The sequence below is a fragment of the Exophiala bonariae genome, assembly GCF_035927105.1.
Source record: "Exophiala bonariae strain CCFEE 5792 chromosome Unknown scaffold_16, whole genome shotgun sequence".
Taxonomy (NCBI): Eukaryota; Fungi; Ascomycota; class Eurotiomycetes; order Chaetothyriales; family Herpotrichiellaceae; genus Exophiala; species Exophiala bonariae.
In genome coordinates this window covers 788,838-809,914 of record NW_027042491.1, presented here as the reverse complement: position 1 = coordinate 809,914, position 21,077 = coordinate 788,838, and the positions used below count along the sequence as shown (strand labels likewise).

General features: G+C 48.1%; 7 protein-coding genes across 7 annotated transcripts; 4 read left to right on the top strand and 3 right to left on the bottom strand.

Annotated features, from left to right (window-relative positions):
• Positions 1-1,322: 1,322 nt before the first annotated feature.
• Positions 1,323-3,150, top strand: LTR84_003584 (uncharacterized protein; the record flags this gene model as incomplete). The annotated part of the gene is made up of 3 exons (XM_064847172.1): positions 1,323-1,514; positions 1,573-1,766; positions 1,815-3,150. The coding sequence occupies 3 exons, from the start codon at positions 1,323-1,325 to the stop codon at positions 3,148-3,150; spliced, it is 1,722 nt and encodes a 573-aa protein (XP_064705525.1).
• A 1,571-nt stretch (positions 3,151-4,721) lies between these two features.
• Positions 4,722-6,395, top strand: LTR84_003583 (uncharacterized protein; the record flags this gene model as incomplete). The annotated part of the gene is made up of 2 exons (XM_064847171.1): positions 4,722-5,507; positions 5,571-6,395. 2 exons carry the CDS (start codon positions 4,722-4,724, stop codon positions 6,393-6,395), a joined length of 1,611 nt encoding a protein of 536 aa, XP_064705524.1.
• A 1,434-nt stretch (positions 6,396-7,829) lies between these two features.
• LTR84_003582 (uncharacterized protein) lies at positions 7,830-8,528 on the top strand (the record flags this gene model as incomplete). The annotated part of the gene is made up of 1 exon (XM_064847170.1): positions 7,830-8,528. One exon carries the CDS (start codon positions 7,830-7,832, stop codon positions 8,526-8,528), a length of 699 nt encoding a protein of 232 aa, XP_064705523.1.
• Positions 8,529-8,719: 191 nt separating this feature from the next.
• On the bottom strand, positions 8,720-9,550 carry LTR84_003581 (uncharacterized protein; the record flags this gene model as incomplete). Its single annotated transcript, XM_064847169.1, has 1 exon — positions 8,720-9,550. The coding sequence occupies one exon, from the start codon at positions 9,548-9,550 to the stop codon at positions 8,720-8,722; it is 831 nt and encodes a 276-aa protein (XP_064705522.1).
• A 665-nt stretch (positions 9,551-10,215) lies between these two features.
• Positions 10,216-12,020, bottom strand: LTR84_003580 (uncharacterized protein; the record flags this gene model as incomplete). The annotated part of the gene is made up of 5 exons (XM_064847168.1): positions 10,216-10,337; positions 10,387-10,637; positions 10,690-11,524; positions 11,572-11,751; positions 11,801-12,020. 5 exons carry the CDS (start codon positions 12,018-12,020, stop codon positions 10,216-10,218), a joined length of 1,608 nt encoding a protein of 535 aa, XP_064705521.1.
• A 5,227-nt stretch (positions 12,021-17,247) lies between these two features.
• On the bottom strand, positions 17,248-18,575 carry LTR84_003579 (uncharacterized protein; the record flags this gene model as incomplete). Its single annotated transcript, XM_064847167.1, has 5 exons — positions 17,248-17,329; positions 17,379-17,759; positions 17,813-17,943; positions 18,331-18,504; positions 18,570-18,575. 5 exons carry the CDS (start codon positions 18,573-18,575, stop codon positions 17,248-17,250), a joined length of 774 nt encoding a protein of 257 aa, XP_064705520.1.
• Positions 18,576-19,710: 1,135 nt separating this feature from the next.
• LTR84_003578 (uncharacterized protein) lies at positions 19,711-21,039 on the top strand (the record flags this gene model as incomplete). Its single annotated transcript, XM_064847166.1, has 1 exon — positions 19,711-21,039. The coding sequence occupies one exon, from the start codon at positions 19,711-19,713 to the stop codon at positions 21,037-21,039; it is 1,329 nt and encodes a 442-aa protein (XP_064705519.1).
• Positions 21,040-21,077: the final 38 nt, after the last annotated feature.

Below are 21,077 nucleotides of genomic sequence, written 5' to 3'. Positions count from 1 at the left end.
CCCATTGACAGTGTCTGCTGGTGCTCGTACAAACACGATCCCTCCTCCCACAATTCAATTTCACATCCACTTCAGGCACCTGCAATGCACATCGTTTGTTCTAGGCTATCCCCCGCCCACTGTCCACCAAGCCATCCCTGCACCTAAAGTCCGCCATTGACATCATCCCTCCGGTAGCCGACCGGGTAGATCGGCACACTGGCAGCACAGATTCCAAGTCTCAATCAATCTTCTTGTTCTTACGGAGTACAACGTAGCTCGTACTCGTAATCGCAAATTGCGACATGCGGGTCAAGCTTTGACTGTCGCCGGTTCAGGGAAGAAGTCTTGATGATCTACGCATGGAGGTACGGAGTATGGCTCAAGCTTTGATTTACCTAGGATTTCATTTCCATTAGTTTACCTACTCCGTAGGTTTGTTGGTGCTCATGTCGATAATACCCTCAGGAAGGTACAGTACCTTGGTAGCTCGGGTTACGCGTGCCGAGTCACTCTGGCTCCCAGCCATCGGCACGTGACCACTTCACCGCGGCCTCTCTGAAATATCTTGTCGAAATCGTTAAACGACCGAGGTACCAAGGTAGAGGCCAATCTTGAAGATGTCAAGTTATCAAGGTACAGGCTACACCATTTCCCCTAGCAGTCATCCCCGCGATAGTGCGATAGTGACCAGTCCTTTAGCTACCTAAGATCCAGGCCTGGTCTCATTGCGAGGTACACCCTAACGGGAATGTCCGCAGCGGTGAAGCTTATCGGATTCAAGAGGTTCAGGGTTGAAATCGCTTATCGTTCGTTTTGATGTATGCAGCCTGGAAGTTTTGTCTCTGCTTCCTACCATGTGTTCGATCCTTCAAGCATAAATCCTGGTGACCAGATCGCATGGTTCCATGGCATACTGATTACTACTCGTTGGTAGTTAGGCGCTTGCGGGTGAGAGGGCATGATTTTCATCCTCCTACGTCACTTCTCGTGAACAGGCCTCTTTGGTGCCTCTGTTGTGCGGGGGAGCTGGAAGCCAAAACTGGGTAACTGGGTAGCGACTTCAATATTCCTTACCAAAAAAGGAGGGGAAGGTCGATCCAGCATCTCACTCGGTCATTGTATCCAGGACCTGAATGGACGGCGGCGACTGAACTGCATGAGCTCAGATCCGCACCGTGGCTGCCCCTGCAGTGTTATCTTGAAGACCCGCGAGCTGTGAGCTGTGCGGCTCGGCAGGCATAGACATGGACTTGGTGGTGCAGTTTCTTCTCCCTCTTCCTGCCCTCTGCTTTCTACCTCGACTTCTTGGGACGCCCCGTGCTCTGTCGCCGTTTTGCATCATGCTGTGGTTCGCGAATACCGTTTGCGCGGCAGCTCTTTTACCCCTGGTCAATCAGATCGCCGCCTCTCCTTTGTCGCATTCATACAATGAACCCAGCGCCGACACGAGGGGCGCCGTCGCAAGTGAAAGCGATATTTGCAGCCACATTGGTATTGGCGTCATACAGGATGGAGGAAATGCTGCCGATGCTGTAAGTCTCTTATTCTGCCACATCCTCCGGTGATGACGCATGGTAACCTCGAGATCAGCTGGTTGCAACGGTGTTTTGTGTGGGCGTGGTTGGCATGTATCACAGTGGCGTCGGTGGTGGAGGCTTTATGCTTGTGCGCGCTGCCAACGGCACTTACGAGTTCATCGATTTCCGAGAGACTGCACCCGCAGCTGCATTCCAAGACATGTACAAAAACAATACCAAAGCGAGCATCTTTGGTGGTCTCGCGAGGTAAGGCCATGCAACCCCAAGGACAAGTCGCACCGCTAACCGCGACAGTGGAGTTCCCGGCGAAGTTAGGGGTCTTGCCCATCTTCATCAAAACTACGGCATTCTTCCTTGGAAACAAGTGATGCAAGGCGCAATTGACATAGCAAGATATGGCTGGACCGTCAATGAAGATCTTGTCCGATATATCGCTTCCGCCAATGCATCGGACTCGGCCGTGAGTCCCAATTTTTTTGTCGACGATCCAAATTGGGCGTTGGACTTTGCTCCAAATGGTACTCTTCTCGGCCTGGGTGACACGATAACCAGGAAGAGGTACGCAAACACTCTTGAGACCATTGCAGAAGAGGGGCCGGATGCATTTTATACCGGCCCGATCGCGGAAACCATGATCGCAGCATTGCAAGAGCAGAATGGCACAATGACACTGGACGATTTGCAGGACTATAAGGTCGCTATACGCCCCACTTCAAACATCACATATCGAGACTACCGCCTGTTCAGCTGCAGTGCGCCAAGCTCAGGCACGGTCGCTCTCTCCGTGCTCAAAACAGTGGAAGGCTATTCCGACTTCTTTGCAGACGGCACGACAAACTTGAGCACCCACAGGCTCGATGAAGCCATCAGATTTGGCTACGGTGAACGGACCAATCTAGGCGATCCATCATTTGTGGCGAATCTGTCGAGTTATGAGGAAGACATGGTTTCTGCCAAGTCTGCAGCCGAGATCCGTGGAAAGATATTGGATACACGAACATTGAACGTATCTGCATACGACCCCTCCGGCATCGAGTCATTGGAGACACCAGGCACATCGCATGTTGTCACTGCTGATGCTAACGGCATGGCCATTACTTTGACAACAACCGTAAACCTACTTTTTGGCTCACAGCTGTTGGTCCCCGAAACCGGGATCATCATGAACAACGAAATGAACGACTTTTCGATCCCTGGGACTTCCAACGCATTTGGTTTTGTCCCTTCCCCGTCAAATTATATCAGGCCTGGCAAAAGACCACTGTCAAGCATTTCGCCAGTGATTGCAGAGTTTCCGAATGGTACACTCTACTACGTTATCGGCGCAGCGGGCGGTTCACGCATCATCACATCAACTATCCAGAATTTAGTACATGTTCTTGATCAGGACATGACGGTCCTTGAGGCTCTTGCACAACCTCGCTTGCACGATCAATTGATTCCCAATCAAGTGACGTTCGAATATTCATATGACAACGAGACGACTGCATTCATGGCATCACTTGGTCACAATGTGACCTGGATCAGTCTTGCTCAAAGCTCGGCCCAGGGACTACGAAGGCTTTCCAACGGAACATTTGAAGCTGCTGGGGAGCCCCGTCAACTGAACTCTGGAGGCTATGCTACATGAGGGCTGTGGAGATTCCAACATTCTGTTCTGGTTCCGGCATCTCCGCCGCCGTTGCTGCTAGCCGTCAGAGGGTTACGCTCCAGTCGGTCGGTCGAAAGGCGCAACATCTCGGCAACACGATTCGACCGGTCAAAGACTCTGACATGGCAGCCCTGTTGAGTCACAGAGGTCTGTTTTCAAGGAGGTCCTGAGGCGAAAGATGTTCATGCCAAGCAGTATGCTCGTACAAAACTCTTCCTTCCGTGATCTCTGATGGATCTGTGGTCGTAGAGAGAGCACTGTCTAGCTATGAAACAGGAACATATTGAGTGGCTAGCACGAAAATGGCTGCGAATTGTTGTCGCCTACTGGCGATCTAGACCTGGTACTGTGATTAGCTATTTAAGTAACAAGATAAGAGGAAACCAAGAATCCGCTAACAATATTGATATTGCTCTCTTGTCAACACCGAGCGATCAAAGTAGTTGAAGTCTGGTCATTATATTTAAGGCTTATGACAGAGATACAATGGTATTCTAGGTCTACCAATGTTCTACTCAGCTTAAGGGCTAAACCTCTCTCGTGCCATACATGTAGTATCCCTCCTCAATCAAGCAGATGCTCATGGGACTAGACCTTACACGCGACGTAGTGGACTCTATCTGTATTGATGTTGTTAGAGACACGACTGAGCCGTTTTGTGCTTCATTATTTTTCAACTTGTCCCGAGCAATAGGGAGACGAATCATTATTGATTTCGGAGAGTCCATGGGACGGCAGGTGGCTAGGATGCTCCGTGGTCGGACTATGCTTCCATCCCTGAACGTCACGCCCCGACGCGTACTCGGTAGTGCAGTTTGTGGGGCCCATCTTAGAGAGGCAGGAGGGGTAACATTGGGGAACACAGCGGCATAAAACCTTTATGTCGATATGCATAACTATGTGCGCCTCTACCATCTGCCATGTAAGCACTCCTGTATCAAGAAATCAATGCTTTGAAGAAGACTGTCAAGTCTCATTTAAGATGGGCTTCAATACTATCTGCGCCGTCATCTGCTCCTTCACTTTCATTAAATCTTCCAGTCTGGTCTAGTCGCGGTTCTGCATCGTGACGGTGTTAGACGGACTTTAGCATTACCAGGCACATTGACGATCCTCGGGCGAAAAGTTGCCGACAACCAATTTGGTGGAGCAATCACCAATGTCTTATTGAACGAGACGCGAACGACGAAACGTACAGCCAATGTTGCAACAATGGTTTTTGCTCGTTTGCCCTTCTTTCCACTATTATTACTAAACTTTTTGTTGATCTCAATCTCGATATATCTTTCTTCGGCTCCCAGCTCATTTGCGACTCTTTGCACGACGTGAATACAATTTGAAACCTCTTCGAGTCGACCAAACTATTACAGCACTGATCTCAATATCTAGGCCCCGGATGAGGTTAGTGGTAATCATTCCACATTAGTAAATACCCCATCAGACCAGTGCGTCCCATCCGTCAACAGGACACAACCATATTCCTGCGGATCTCGGTTCTCTGAAAGTCGTCTGAAATAGGACAGCTAAGAGTCAAGCGTTTCTCAGACACGATGGCGAACTCGCCACCATCAGAACCTCCGCTGGGGGACGAAAAGCACACTACTCTAGGACAGCCAGAGACGTCAGTCAAGTCAACAACATCTTCCTCGGATAAAAGCTCCCTTCAAGGACTGGAGCGCATAAACACCGCTGAACGCGGCTTGCCAATTATCGATCCGACCAAGGACGCCGACGAGAAGCAACAAGCGCCAGTTGAGGTCGAATCTGATCCTAACATTGTCGACTGGGACGGGCCCAATGATCCAGAGAAGGCTCTAAACTGGACAGACAAGAAGAAATGGGGAAATGTCGCGATTGTTTCCGTTGTTACTCTCCTTACTCCTCTGGCCTCATCTATGGCTGCACCAGCAACACCACTCATCATGAAACAATTTCACTCCTCCGACACCACGATCGCCAGTTTCGTTGTCTCGATTTACATCTTGGGATATGCACTAGGCCCACTGTTTCTTGCACCCCTGAGCGAGGTTTACGGTCGTTTGCCAATCTACCACATCTGCAACGCGCAGTTCGTCATCTGGACCATTGCTTGCGCTGTTGCCCCAAACCTGGGCTCTCTTTTGTTCTTCAGATTGATGGCCGGTATTGCTGGTAGCTGTCCCTTGACCATTGGTGGTGGCACCATTGCCGACCTCATCGTCCAGGAAAAACGTGGAGCCGCCATGGCCTTATTTGCCTTGGGCCCGCTGTTGGGACCGGTCATCGGTCCTGTGGCTGGAGGCTATCTGGCCGAGGCGGCAGGTTGGCGGTGGATATTTTGGCTCATCGCCATTGCTGTAAGTAGTCATCTCAAACCTGCAACCCTTCCTTTCTTGGACCAGCTAACATGTCCGTTTCAGGGTGGGGTTGTTTTTGCATTCTCCGTCGTTTTTATGCAGGAAACCTACGAACCAATCCTCCTCCAGAGACGCACCAACCGCCTTCGGAAAGAGACTGGCAACCCAGACTTGCGTTCCAAACTTGACGCTGGCATTCCTAAGAAGGAGTTTTTCATTCGCGCACTTGTCCGCCCGACCAAGATGCTACTATTCTCACCGATCGTCCTCATTCTGTCGGTATATATGGCCATCGTTTACGGCTACTTATATCTATTATTTACAACGCTGACCTTGGTGTTTGAGGGGACTTACCACTTCAGTCAAGGCAATGTAGGCCTTGCGTTTTTGGGAATCGGCATTGGTTCCATGCTTGGACTCGTCATCTTTGGCGCTTTGTCTGACAGAACCGTCAAGAGGCTAGCTGCTCAAGGCGAGATGAAACCAGAATATCGTCTCCCTCCCTTGATTCCCGGCAGCTTGTTCATCCCCATCGGTCTTTTTTGGTACGGCTGGAGTGCCGAAAAAGCGATTCACTGGATCATGCCAATTATAGGAACCATGTGGGTCGGTTTTGGCTTGCTCGCAACGTTTATGCCAATCCAGACGTATCTCGTGGACGCTTTTGCACAGCATGCGGCTTCTGCCATTGCTGCAAACACGGTGTTACGAAGTCTTTGCGGTGCGTTCTTACCTCTGGCTGGTCCCAAGATGTACGAGGCTCTTGGGTTAGGTTGGGGTAACTCATTGCTAGGGTTTATTGCCTTGGCATGTTGCCCTGTGAGCTGGATCTTTTTCAAGTACGGCGAGAGGATAAGAAAACATCCTCGGTTTCAGCCAAAATTTTAAATCATGTCATCATATCATCAGGCTCAAGCATACTTGCCATTTCAGGTAGATTTACGAGCCAGAAAAGCAGTTTTTCCATCAACGACGGGCAGTTGAGCACATTGTGCAGGCGATTTCAAACAAGGGGCATTTCGAAGCTCCTGATATATTGGAATAAATTCAGTATCCTGTTTACGTCAACCCGAATTACGGAACGAGTCACTACTCAAAGGATGAATTTTGGTCAGATTCGGGCATTGGAAAAGGAACTTGTCCTACAGTTTTCTCCCTACCACACTTTCCTCCAGGCAATCCACATCCTTTCGGAGACCAAAGCTCCACGAAGTCAGCTTTGCATGGTTCTCACCTCATTCTACAAGGCACTTGGTTTGGAGACTCTGTGGGCGCATGATCGACAGCATTCATGCAATAAGAATTGCTGCAGTGTTTCAGCTTCCCCAGCTACTCGTGGAAAGTTGGATCCTTCAGATCATGATTTTCAACTTGTGGCGCAACTCCAGCAGTACTGAGTGTGAACTAGAAGTCAAGTTGGCACTCTGTGCCACTCTGTCAAATGCGTCAGAAAATACGGATTGCTTTTGCTCCAAAGGTACACCTCTCAACTTCGACTCATCCGTCTTTACAATTTTTGAAGCTGTAGCACGCACAACAGAGAGTCTCTGCTGGGGGACCATCTCGGCAATGTGCCGATGAAGCTCGGCGTAACAGGTCTGGATATGTCCATTTAGTATTTAATTCTCGGGGAATGTTTTAGAGAAAAAATGCTGCACTGCGCAGATTTCGTCCACTATACCTGGGTTGTGCATATGTTCATTCTGACTTATATCATCAAGAACATGTCGTGATTGCTTTTCGCATTACCAACTGTTAAACACTCCTCGCCCCGTTGATCGTTCAGAATCTCAGTATCATGATGCCGGTCGCGCTTTGAGATTTGCCGAGGAACGAGCAAAGCTTGTTTCTTCGTCTCTAACTTAGGTTATTTAAGGCCAACCATAGGAAACCATTCCATTTTGAGGGTTACTCTGCGAAGAAGGGACTTTATTATTCGGTGGTAAGCCTTCTTGCCGTAATCGTGCGGCTCCACAACTGAGGAGCAGGCGGAACGAGGAATTCTCCCTGCATTTCCAGTTCACATGCAAAAATTCATTTACCGCTCTGACTGGAAACAGCTCAACAAACTCGCACGGTCGCCATGTTGAATTACCTAGCATTGCTCGAGCCTAATCCACCCAAAGACAAACTTTGCGATGGGTTTCCCCTGATTTGACGTTTCATTACAAATGCTGAACAAGATTTGTGTTGCAGCCTACTTGCCCTCCAGGCAGAATGCAATATCTGTAATGAGATATAAAAGGCCATATGCAGACTCTTGTACCACCTTCCATGACCATCGCTCACGCAGATTCGATTTGACTTAAGACTCGAACAGAAATGGCTCGCGATATCAAGCCAATCAAACTCTGGGGTCAAGGAGGCCCAAATCCCCCAAAGGTCGCCATCCTGCTCGAGGAGCTTGACCTACCTTATGAGACAACCGCAATCTCATTCACAGACATCAAGAAGCCCGACTATCTTGCCATAAATCCTAATGGTCGTATTCCAGCAATCCACGATCCAAACTTCGATATCACATTGTGGGAATCCGGAGCCATCGTCGAGTACTTGACCGAACGCTACGACACCGATCACCGATTCAGTTTTCCCGCCGGAACTCCAGAAGCATATCACGCCAAGCAGTGGCTCTTCTTCCAGGCCTCTGGCCAGGGCCCGTACTATGGCCAAGCATCTTGGTTCAAGAAATTTCATCAGGAGAAACTCCCCAGTGCACTTGAGCGCTATTGCAAAGAGGTCGCTCGAGTCACGGGCGTCCTGGAGGGCTGGTTGGCCCAGCAGAAGGAAAAGTTCGGTGATGATACCAAAAGTAGTGATGGGCCATGGATGGTGGGAAACAAGCTGTCTTACGTTGACTTTGCTTTCTTTTCATGGCAAACAATTGTTGCAATGATTCTGGAGAAAAGTGAGTTTGATCCGGATGATTTCCCTCTTGTCAAGGAGTGGCTAGGTAAATTGGGATCCCGACGTGCTGTCAAATCTGTTCTTGATGCAACAGTTGCCGCATCTACCAAGTAAATAAAGTGCATAGAGCTCAGGAGAGATACGCTGCGCCTATTGTTTGTCATCTATCTCTACTAATAGGCAATGGTTCTTGATTGTCACCGAGTTCAAACCGTACATTGAGACCCTCCAACTATTAACCCAGCTATACCCTATCAACAATCCTTGCTTGCATTACACTTAATGGGAAGTCAAATACCAAGCTTTCAATCTTTGTGGGCCGTATGTTTCCATCCTCCATGTATTCTTGCCAAAAACCAGAATCGATAGTTTCTGGCACTCTCCTGACCCTGGGAATCGTGTCGCTTGGTTTTATCGTCAAAATCATTCAAGTTGACTTCCAGTTGCTCAAATACCTCAAATTTACCAACCGATTCATAAAGCGATTTCGCCACCTGAGTGGAGGTCACCAATGTGTCAAGCCCGAGGAGGTCGGCACGCTCGCAACCATATCTAACCAGCGCTCCTCCCACGCCACAACGTTGAAATTCTGGAAGAATGAAACAAGCTCGTAAAGACAGGTATTCACTTGCTTCCTCCGATCGCTTGCTGCACCACTCTGCGTAGATGCGAGTCTGGTGCCGACGGACGAAAGCACCAAGCCCATGGTTAAATTGTAACAGCTTCTGATTATTCTCCTTGGAATTCCCTTGATCACTGACTAGCATTCGAGTTGCAGATACTGTACCAGATTCTGAACCTTCGTGGAGCCAGCTCGCCCAGCCTATGATCTTTTCGGATTCATTGTATTCACTGGAGTCTATCAGACTTGCCTTGATGATGAACCACTGATCCACGCAGGACGTGGTAAACTCTGGCCTCACAGACATTCCGGTGGCAATCAATTGTCCTTCCAGCATCTCTTGGATCTTGCAGCGGAATTCGTCTTTATCTGCGAATTTCACTGTAGCGGAATCGTCATCTCGCAGGGCTTCGACATGAATATAAGCTAATTGTTTGATATCACTTTTTGAAATCTTGGAACTTATCCTGAATCTAAGTTTAGATTTGGGGTCTTTGTGAGTAGTTTTGTCCATGCCTTCCACTTTATCACCGTTCCGGAGAGCTCGAGTAGAGTGGGTAAACACAACTGAGTCGCCAGGTGTTTTAACGGGATGGTCGCACGATTTTACAAGAAATGGCTGAAATCAATAAACATTTGAATGTATTTATTGTTTCTTCTTCAGTGCAGTAATAGTCATGAAGAGTTTGTCAAGGGTGGTTGAATGAGCGGACTTTGCAATGCGTATTTGTTTCTGGTTCATGCAGAATGGTAGCCTAGAAATACAGGCAGCAACTGCACTAGAGCCTCGTATTCCACACCTCCTGCCACTAAACCCAGATCAGACCTCATACGCTCGCGGGATTTGATTCTAATGTGCAGTGATGTAATTTCCTCCCCAATGTCCAAAGGTATGTCGGGGGCGTTAGCTTGGAGGATGTTCTATACTTAACATCTGAGCGCTAGTAACTATGCGACAGAAACAAATGAGCTACTGTGGTATTCATTAGGTGTGAGTCATTCATTAACAATGCTATCACTACTGAACTCGATAGAAAGATATTAGTACTGATTTTTCATGGCTCGGATAGCGGAAAAGATCCTAGAGCGATTTGGGGCCATAGATTAATCCACTGCAATGTTGAGGTTGACTGTCATCCAACCGGCTGCACTACAAGCAAGATGAAGCTTTCACATGTCTTAAACACGGTCTTGAACATGCTCGACGACAGTTTCAGCACGCTTCTCGTTCTCATCGACGCCCGCACGAGCCTTCTCGACCGCAGCGATGGCTCTGTCAGATTTCTCTTTATCTTCGAATACTGCACGGTATTAGCACAACGCAATTTGAAATGAGAGTAGTGGACTTACTGAATGCAAGTTCTTCCAAAGTTCTGCCAAATGTCTCGGGGAACAGGAAGTAGACGAAGACACACTCGAAGCCGAGCCAGCAGCAGTAGAAGATCAACCATCGCCACTTGATGTTCTCAAGAGCGATAGGATTGATGAAAGTTGTGAAGAAGCCGGCCAATCTGCCCCAGAGTTGGAAATATGCAATACCACGTGAGCGTTCAGCAAAAGGCCAGAGCTCAACCAGATATGTGTAAGTGAGAGCATTATATCTTGATCATGTTAGTCACACTGTATCCCGATTCTACGATGGCATTCACTTACCCAATGTTGTAGGCAGGTTTGTAGGCGAAGATGAAGAACAGAACCCCAATGCCTGCGCCATGGTTGATATGTCCAGCTGCATCAGATGTCATAGTTCGCTCCATGCAGACGGTCCAGCCGATATAGACAGCAAGCAATGAGAGGACGCAGGTCATATACATCACTCTCCGGCGGAACCGAGTGACCAAGAGTGCGGCTGTACCAGCCGTGATCAGAGACCAGGATGACAGACCAACATTCACCTTTTGAATATCGGTTGTGTTAGTCCAGCCGATCATCTTCAGCAAGTTTCCAAGATAATACGAGAGAAGTGTATTCCCAGACCATTGCGTGAATAGGCCAAGTGCTGTTGACAGTATCACACGGCGACGCATGCCAGAGGTGGCGAAAAGATCTAGCCAAGACTTCTTAGACGCCTCGATTTCCATGGCAAGCGTTGACTGAATCTGAGCCATCTCAGCGCGGACAAATTCTGAGTCCCGGTCGCCCTCGGCGTGATACTTGACCAAGATTTCAAGGGCTTCTTCATGGCGGTCTTTGCTAATCAACCATCGGGGGCTTTCTGGAAGGAAAAGTACCAATGAGATCTGAACAAGCGATGGCACAGCTTGCAAGATTGATGGTAATCGCCATTGCCAGTGGCTGGCGATTGAGTTGGTACCAAAACAAATGCCAGCAGCCAGGAGTTCCCCAACGAAATACGAAACGTTGAAAAGTGAGGTCAACACTGGGCGCTCCTTGGGATAACCAAGTTCTCCAAGCAGCGAAGATGCGGCGACAATACATGTGGGAATGCCGAACCCCAACATGATGCGAGCAAAGATATAGTTCCCGGCTATCTCGTCAGCATATGGAGGTAATCAGGGCTAGTGAATCACTGACTGTTTTGAGCAAATGCCTGCACAATAGCTCCAGCTACCATTATGCATGAGCCAATGAAAATGGACCAGCGACGACCAAATCTGTCGTTGATGATAGGGACGAAAGGCAAGCTCAGGATGGCACCCAAGCCGTATGATGCATTGATGAAGCCAAGCCAGGAACCTTTGGGCTTGTGAAGGTCTGATTTTTCGTCAGCCTTGACAGTGCGTAAAGAGAAGGAAGTGCTTACATGATTGCCACTGTTTGGAAAGCTGAAGTGCATTGATCATCTGAGAATCAAATCCACTGGTGATCTCGATGCCCATACAGGTTGGGAACAAGAGTAGATAGAGAAGTCGTAAGTTTGGCTTCTTGTACCATGGCACCGGATCTTCTTGAGCAAGCCTTTGAACGATAGGGTCGCTTGCACCCTTCTCATGAGTCTTAAGATCACTGATATTTGGCGCCATACCGATCAGATGAGCTTCGCAGCTAGGTGATACTGTAGATCAGGTTATGTTTGCCCGAAGCTATGATAAAGTCGTTGGGCAGGCTGGGGCATGATGAGCTTTTATCATTTCGAAGACAAACACCCTGATTAGTAGCTCCGTGTTCAGTCTTACGCCTAAGATAAATGTAGCTTAGGCGGACCGCAAATTGGATCGGCTGATGAACAGAGTTCCCGGATAATTCGTTTTCGCTTCGAGAAAACTAGAAGGGGCGTCTTGCTAAGCGAGAATAGTGAGCCAGTTACCATCAAGACTATTCTCAACCAGGTGAGGGTGTCACGAGGGTGTGCGCTCCGTCAACGTCTTCCGCATTTATTGCACGGTGGCCCGGGGTTGCGTGAGTCAAGGGGAAGGTCCCCATGGGTAAAATCTGATGAATTCTTCCGTACGAAGAGGCAAACAAGTGTCCTTGGCATGGGAGCGAAGCGAAGGCCTTAACTTGCATTGCTACTCCGAGAACGGGTGCAGTCCTCCTCGGGGACGCTCCCCGCAACGCCACCTACGGGGTGGAAAGTTGGTCCTGGGGGATTTTATCGGGCGAGGGGACCTCCACGGGGAAAGCCTAAGGTCACGGCGCAGTCGGAAGGCCATTCAAGCGTTGATTCGGCATTGCTTACTTCTACTACATTACAGGAAAGACCTCAAGCCCCGTTGTGTCTCCCAAATACTACCCTGCAGGTCGATGAAGTGATAAGGGTTCGGGTGCCTAACGTTTCCTCATTCCCCACTTCCTCATGCGTTCGCCAATAGCTGTTCGCCTGGTCGCCCCTAACAGGATGCTTGGTCGGGCGGGCACGAGCTGTAAATCTTGAAAGCGTGCGAGAGACCATTTTGATGTCAAATACGTGGCAGAGGAATGCTACATACAAGCAGTTGTCTCGCTTGCTTGCATCCTTCTCACATTGGGATTTTGCTGTTGCGAGTCATCATTCATTAGACGGCAAGAACAGGCGACTCTTCCATGAGAAGCTTGGATACACTACTTAGCACCCCTCTGCCCCCCCAAATCATAGAAATCCCTAGAGCACGAATAATTGTTAATCTACTTCTCCAAGGCCTTGGACTTTGGGCGGGTACACCTAGTCGCCCCATAACCTAATCTGTACATTGTGAGGAGGTATATTCTTTTCGCAGAAATGAATATCTGACTCCGAAACTCCTTGAATCTGGAACTTCTAGATCTGATCATGATGGATCTACCGAGTTCAGCGGGTGGGAGGCAAAATCTTGCAGAGCTTGTTATAGCAAGACGCTTGAGAGTTCTCTTAAGAGTACGATACACTAGAGCAAGCCCAATGTCAGTAGGATGTGGCAACAACAGCCGCTTTGACAAAACTCAGGTGGTGGGGCATCTGTCAATCTTGAATAGATGTCTGTATACATTCATTGATTAGTCTAAGTTTCCACAGTCAAATTACTCTACCGCTCACTAATGAGAACTAAATGGTCCAATCAGGAGTGCTACCAACCCGAGTCACCTCGAACCGTTGCAAAACCGATTTAGCCGAGCTTTTTACTAATGCTGAGTTCCCATGAACGTACGAGAACTATACTTTCGCTAGCCGAAATGCTACGGGCATTTTAGAGTTATTATATAGTCGAGTTTCTCTAATTAACTTCCCCCTCATCATGCCCAGTAATAGCTTACCAATAGAAGATACCTAGATAAAGGATAGTATACTGTAATCAGAGTATCCCGTAATGAGTTAGACTTTAGTAGTTCTGCATTAAGTATCTAATGCCTTTCCACGCGAGAGTATTCGCTACAGCATCTGGGATATACCAATTCTCCGGCCCAAGACTATGTGATCTCTAATCAGAGTACTGGCTCACGGTGATCATCCACCCACTTCGTGATGGCGTTCCAATCGCGGCACATTCTCACGCGCTCGCCTCCAAGTTCATCGAATAAAGGATCAGTGTTTGTAAGGTCAATCCTCAAATCAGCATCGCACATGAGGACTTGTCGAACCCAATCAACACAATGCAGAACGTGACTAGGACTGGCTAATTGTCTGAGACGTTCAAATGCTTCATTCGAGCTGGACTGAACGAGTGGGTAGACCTCGTCAAACTCAGTGGCGTTATATGGTGCAAATGGTGGATGGGTGATGATCCACCTCTGAATCCGACGAAGACAGTGCAGATGGTGGAAAACAGAGACTTTGTAGATGGAATGTTCTGGGATTGTTGGGAGAGATGTGACGGGAAGATCCATGAGCCTTGTAAGGTCTGCGTGCTGAGGGAGAGATATCAGGCCGTGATGGTGGAGAACAGTCAGGTTGGAGTAGTAGTCTTCCGAAAGGGCGTTTTGCAGGAAAGTCAAGTTATTGTCAGACAGAGTGTATGGGATAGTATGTTGATGTAAGGCTATATATGTCTGCAGTAATGCAGATGCTTCTTTGGAATTAAGGGCCTGCCTCATGGCCGGAGGTGTTAGAGCTTGGAATGATGTTGGTAGCTGGAGAATTTCGAGGCAGGTGGCTTGCGACCATATTCCTGGGGGCAGAAACTGGGATGAAATGAAGTACCATATAGTGAAAAGCAACACATGGATAACCTCTAGCATGAGCACAATGCGTGCTGAGTTTCCCCATCTGTTGTAGGTTGAGGAATCACGAGATTCATGGCGTAAATCTTGATCATCGACATTCTCGAGACTGTCGTCATTCGCAGGAAGACGGGCATATCGGTGCAATTGCATTTTGGAGTATCTGTCAATGACTACTCTATGCAGTCAGAAGAAAGCAAGAATGAAGAAAGACGAATCAGGGCAGGTAGGTCTTTCGATGAAATCGATTCTATCAGTGTTAGCGATTGCGCTTGTTGTTTTCGAATACAAATATCAAAGAAAGTAGGGCGATGTCTCGCAAGGCCTAGTGAGTGATGGAAATATCACAATCAACTCGATGCACTTGGAGCTATGCAATGAAAATCTAATCCATCCCTGATAGTGTGGCTATTCTTATTCTGGTCGTGGATAAACTAAAGCTCTGTCAGCATCGTAGTGTGAGGATGATACTATCCACTCTGACCAGCAGCCGTTGCACACTAAGGCGTTTGAAGAGTTTGAAGACTAACAGTTTTTTCTCGCTGGAGATCGCGGACAGATATAATTGACTGAGAATTCAAGAGTGTAGTACGATTAATTTCTGATTGTCACTTCGCCGAATAAAGTTCCGAATCTGGTGGAGAAATACTGTATCCCAGTATACTGGTATCCCTACTTTCGTCTCGCCAATGTTCTATACGACTAAGAATGCAAATTCCAAGCATTTCTCTTTAGATATCAGCATATAATGGTACGAGCAGTGTCCTATCCCACTTCATCGTCATCCTTTACGAATGCGTTGATGACGTTAGTATATAGTGGGTACGTACCCAGTCTATATCCAAAATAGCCAATGGCACCAAAGTGAAACACCCAGTTTTGGTGCAACATCCTGGGGTTGAGTGCAGTAAATTGAGTATAAGTGCACACGGGTGATACACATAGTATTTGAAACTTTGTATGCTGATCGTTTGACTCAGCGATGACGGGGAAGTGTCCGGGGTCCATTATTGACTCCATCCCGGCCACCGCTCCAATGCAACTTGCGCGACTCAGGATTACCTCTCCTCAGCACTGAGGTAATCTAAGCAGACAAGGCAGAATGTCCTTGTACTCCATGCTTCAAGCTTACTTCGGATTGTAAGACTACTTACCAAGTCAGGGGTCATGAGAAAGAAAGGCCGTGAGCAGGATTCTGAAGATGATCAATGGAAAATCCGAGAACTGCCTTACTCCTATATATCTCCCCTGAGTCCGCGGATAAATCGTGGAGATGTCAATCTTCATCAGCTCCGTTTTCAAGCTACCACAGTAAAACCAGTACTACTACATCGATAAAGACTCATTGTCGAGATATCACCGTTTAAATGGACTTCAGCAAATTTTTCGCGCTCGTCGCCCTTTTCACCATTGTTGCGGCGATACCTTCCCAACCTGAAGTGAAAAGGTCTTGTGAAGGTTGTGTTCGTGGCCCCTGTGTGAGTGACAGAATGGTCGTAAATTGATTCGTACACTAATTATTTAATATCCAGGACTGCGATGACGAGTGATACGGAAGTAAGATAGCAGATCATACTATACCAATGTCTCACAAGTTGACATGCAACTTAAGGGAAACACCTGAATGTAATTCACGGGTCAGGCGGTAGTTAATATGATCATGCAGAAGGATATTGGGCAGAATGATCAATTGGGCAGAAGCTATTGATGCTGAACTATCCCTGAATTCAGGATAGTGTTCCACTCGCTTGGCTAGTTAGGGGCTCTCTCTCTCTTTGGAGTTTTCACGTTTCGTGCAATAAAATCGCTCTTACAAGCGCACGAGTCCAATCTTTCGATCAGTGTCAAGTCTTGTAGTACGGAATCTTCGTCAAACTACTGGACAAGATAATCACCACGCCGCTAACTGAAAAGAACGAATACTGAAATGACACCACATTAGACTTCGGTTTATCTTGAACCGTCGCAGAGTAAGTGACACGCCAGAATCTAGCTATCGACCTCCTCAAAAAATATCCAGGTGGGGCTTTCCATCAACACTCGAAAGATTTCCTTGATCTTGAGTTCTTGGTCGACAACTTGAACCGGCTTAAATCTCCGAGCAACATAAGCCAGTGATCTGTATATCTCTGCTAGAGCGAGATTTCTTCCAATACAGCTCCGAGGTCCTTTTGAGAAGGGCGCCGCTCCTTCCTCCTGTTTCCTTAGTTGTCCCAGATCTTTGGGAACTCAACGCTCAGGAAGGAACGACCGTGGATGGGAAAGGGATCTTCGTTGTAGATAATCAAACGAGGGCTTGAAGAAATGATCGTGCCACCAGGGAGTATATTCCCCCTATATTCACAGCCCGATGGCGGGCAAACATGCGGCCATCGTGACCGAACCGGAGATGCAAATCTTAAATGCTCCTATATGGGTACGATGCACATACACAGGCTGGAATGCATATCGAACAACACTACCAACCCGCAATACAAAGTAGGTAGTTTTCTCAACGCACCTTATGTTATGCAAGCTTGTAACGTACAGAACGACTATTTCGAGAACTGTAGCTGGAATAAAATTGCAAGGATGCAAAAAAAATGTGCACCAGAAATCCCCTGCCATGGCAAAAACAATTCGGTTGATTCAAGTTATCTACAAATGAGAACGAGGAGTACATTTATACTTGTTCATCAATGATCGCCGTGCAGTCTCTTGTGCCGCAATAAGGTCAATTCTGTGGATCATCAGTTGAGACGGTGGGTGTTGTGATTGTGGGTACTTACATGTTCTTGTGGCGCTTACTCTCAGTCCTGGCAAGCTGAGCGGCGTGTGCCTCATCGGGGCCGTCTGCAAATCGAACTGTCCTGAGATATGCCCATATCCTTGCAAGAGGGAAATCTTGAGAGATGCCAGCTGCCCCGTGCGCTTGAATGGCCCTGTCTAAGACTGCCAAAGCCAAATTTGGGACGGCAATTTTAGCAACGGCGATCTCTGTTTTGGCGTCCTTTGCGCTGGTGCGGTCGATCTTATCCGCTGCGTTCAACGTCAGCAGTCGAGCTGACTCAATGTCGATGCGTGACTGAGCGATCCACGAAGCGACAACTCCCTTGTCAGCTAAAGGCGCACCATGAATCATGCGCTTATGTGCTCGAGCGATCATGTAGCTGTGGCAATCGTCAGGAACATGGCATATATATCAGAAGTGTGGTTACCATACTCTAAGCCTCGTTCGGCACATCCGATAGCCCGCATGCAGTGATGAATACGGCCCGGGCCCATACGTCCCTGCATGATCTCAAAGCCGCGGCTTTCACCCAGGATAATGTTTGATGCTGGTACGCGAACGTTCTTAAAATGTACCTCACAGTGTCCGAATGGAGCATCTAGGCAAGTTAGGAATGCTGGAGTCCGACAACCCCAAATCTGCCTCGGGAGACCTACCATCAAAGCCAAAAACCCGTAAAGGGCGGATGATCTCAACGCCTTTAGTTCTTGAATCGACAAGGATAATACTGTGTCTTTTGGTTGGATCTGTATTTTCTGGATTGGACTTCGCAAATACGATGAACCTGACAATCCAAAGGGGTTAGATCAATGATAAAGTGTGCCATAACGAAGGGTAGCTCGGGGTCGCCTACAATCGACATCGCTTGTCCCCGGCGCTACTGATCCACCATTTCTAGGGAGTCGTGAGTCTAAATCATGCCACTGTGGACAGGATAATGCGCAACTTACCACCCCGTTGAGAATATAACTATCGCCTTCTCGGCGCATATCCAAAGAGAGGTTCTTTGCGTCCGATGCAGCGACATCGATTTCTGTCATCACATATGCAGACCTGATTTTTCCAGCCATCAGAGGCTGCAACCATTGTTTTTTCTGTTCTTCGTTTCCATATTTTGCAAGCAACTGGAAACAGGGGTCAGTGAGCTAGCTCCAATTGTCACACGAAGTAAAAGGAAGGAGAATCTTACTTCCATGTTTCCAGTGTCAGGTGCACTGCAATTCATTGCCTCGGGAGCAACCAAGCTTCGACCCATAGTCTCACACATAAGCGTATATTCGACATTCGTGAAACCTGGTCCTTCTTTGAAATGTGAATGCATCCATAAATTCCACAGGCCCAGATCGCGTGCTCGTTGCTTCAGGTCTTCTAAAATCGAGGGCACTGACTTCCATCGCTGTTCTGGATTGATAGCTATTTGAGCCTCGAAGACCTCATCTGCGGGAATACCTATATTCTACTGTCAGGTTGGAATTCTTGTGATAACCTCAGACTGCCATACACTCCTCTTCCACAAATTTCTTGACCTTCTGCAGAGTTTCCCTTGCGTGAGGGCGGAGTTTATCCTCGATTATAGCGGGTATTTGAAGTGACTCCATTTGTTGCGATGCTAGAGAGAGCTATTGATCAATGTCCCTATGGATTCTGTGTTGTATGGGTTGAAAAGGGAAGGAGGTCCTGGCAAGACATAACCAACCTACTTTGTATCTCCCACTCGGGGACAGCCGAAACTATAATGGTGTGCAAGACCCGAGGTCCGCAACGAGCCTCGGTTCACGAGCTACCAAATCTCTGACTCGTCGCCATGAATATAATTCTGTTTTTCTTCAGTCGCTGCTACTGTGAGAGCAATGGCTCCCGAATTGTAGTCAGATCATACTTCCGGCTAGGTCGATCTTGCTATGCGGGTCGCGCAGCACGGAACGATTCCAACTTGCCGCGAAGATCTTGTGCCACTCATCGATTGCCAGTGCTGCAACAAGAAGGATAGTTGCGGGCAGAATCGATAACTAACTCGGTAGGTAGTTCCTCGCGATGGCTGCCGAAAGTAAGCGCAATATGACGTCCTCGCTTTGTAATTACTGCTCTTGCTTGTCAACTAGTACGCGATATCAAGCAAGGAACATGGGAACTTTTGTCCCTTTTTGGGCCACCTGCCTTACATATGTTCACTACCACCAGCTTCATTCCGTCTCGCATTCCGACTTCACAATCCTCTCCCAAAGGTCTCATATAGTATGCAGAATATTCCATTCACTGGCCCGAGTTCGTTTGAAATTGTATCGAACTTGTAAATCATCGTCATTATCTGCATCACTCCACAATCCACCATGGATGCCTCGCAAGATTTGGAGCTCAGGCATCGTGTCAGCCCACAGGATCAAGAGGATGATATCCCTGATCAAATGACAGTCGGATCCGCCCTCCCTCCGACAGATCGAGGAGCCAATGCGTGGTTAGTCCTTCTAGGAGCATTTATGCTTGAGGGACTGGTCTGGGGGTTTGTGTACTCCTACGGAGTATTCCAAGAGTTCTACTCTAGAACTCCCGAGTTCGAAAGCTCAAACGCACATTTACCTCTAGTTGGCTCCATATCGTCTGGCTTGCTGTTTCTCTGCTCTCCGGTGCTGCTTCCACTCCTTCGTCAGTGGCCTAATCGCAGAAAGCGGTGTATGGTATTTGGAGGCATTCTTACTTGTGCCGCTCTCATGGGCGCAAGTTTTGCCAAAGATGTCACCGATCTCATCGCGACACAAGGTGTACTTCTCGCATTGGGAGGCAGTATGCTCTACTATCCAACATTTCTGTTTCTTGATGAATGGTTCGTTCGGAAAAAAGCTCTAGCATATGGGATTTGCTGGGGAGCGTCTGGCCTTTCTGGTCTTGTTTTTCCATACATTATCTCTTGGCTGCTCAGCACCTACGGATTTCGGACCACATTCCGAGTGTGGTCAATCATCGACCTAATAATTATTGCGGCGGGCCTGCTCTTCCTCAGGCCGAGACTCCCCGCAGCCCAGAACGTTCGTCGCTACAGACCTCGTCTGAAGTTCACCATGAAACCCCTGTTTCTAACTTTCTGCGTTCCGAATATTCTGATGGGCCTTGGTTCTTATTTGCCCGGATTTTATCTGCCATCATATGCGCGTTCTATGGGGTTTAGCGAGATTGTTGCAACCACTTCTGTGTCTCTACTCAACGTTGGAACACTCCTCGGTAGTATTGCAGGGGGCACACTTACTGATCGGTTCTCTCCAAGGGGCATCATTATCGTGTCGGCACTCGGCTCAACGAGTGGTGCTGCACTACTTTGGGGCTTCTCAGCATCATCCGCATTACTTTGTTGCTTTGGGTTTACCCATGGGTTCTTTACAGGCTGCATGACAGCGAGCTGGCCTGGGGTGATCGGGGAGATTGTTGAGAGAGACACGACCCACACTTCCGACTCATCTCTCGTATTTGCACTCTTTGTTGCGGGACGTGGCATCGGGAACGTTGCATCAGGGCCATTGTCTCAGTCTCTTCTCCATTTGCCAATGCTGACAAGTGCATTCAAGTTTGGTTACGGAAGTCAATATGGCCCAATGATCATCTTCTCTGCCATTACCATGGCGGCTGGAGGTCTAGGAGCAATAATTGACATGACGGGCTTGATATGATTCAACAAGAGTGATCAGTGGACTTCTATTTGGGCCCT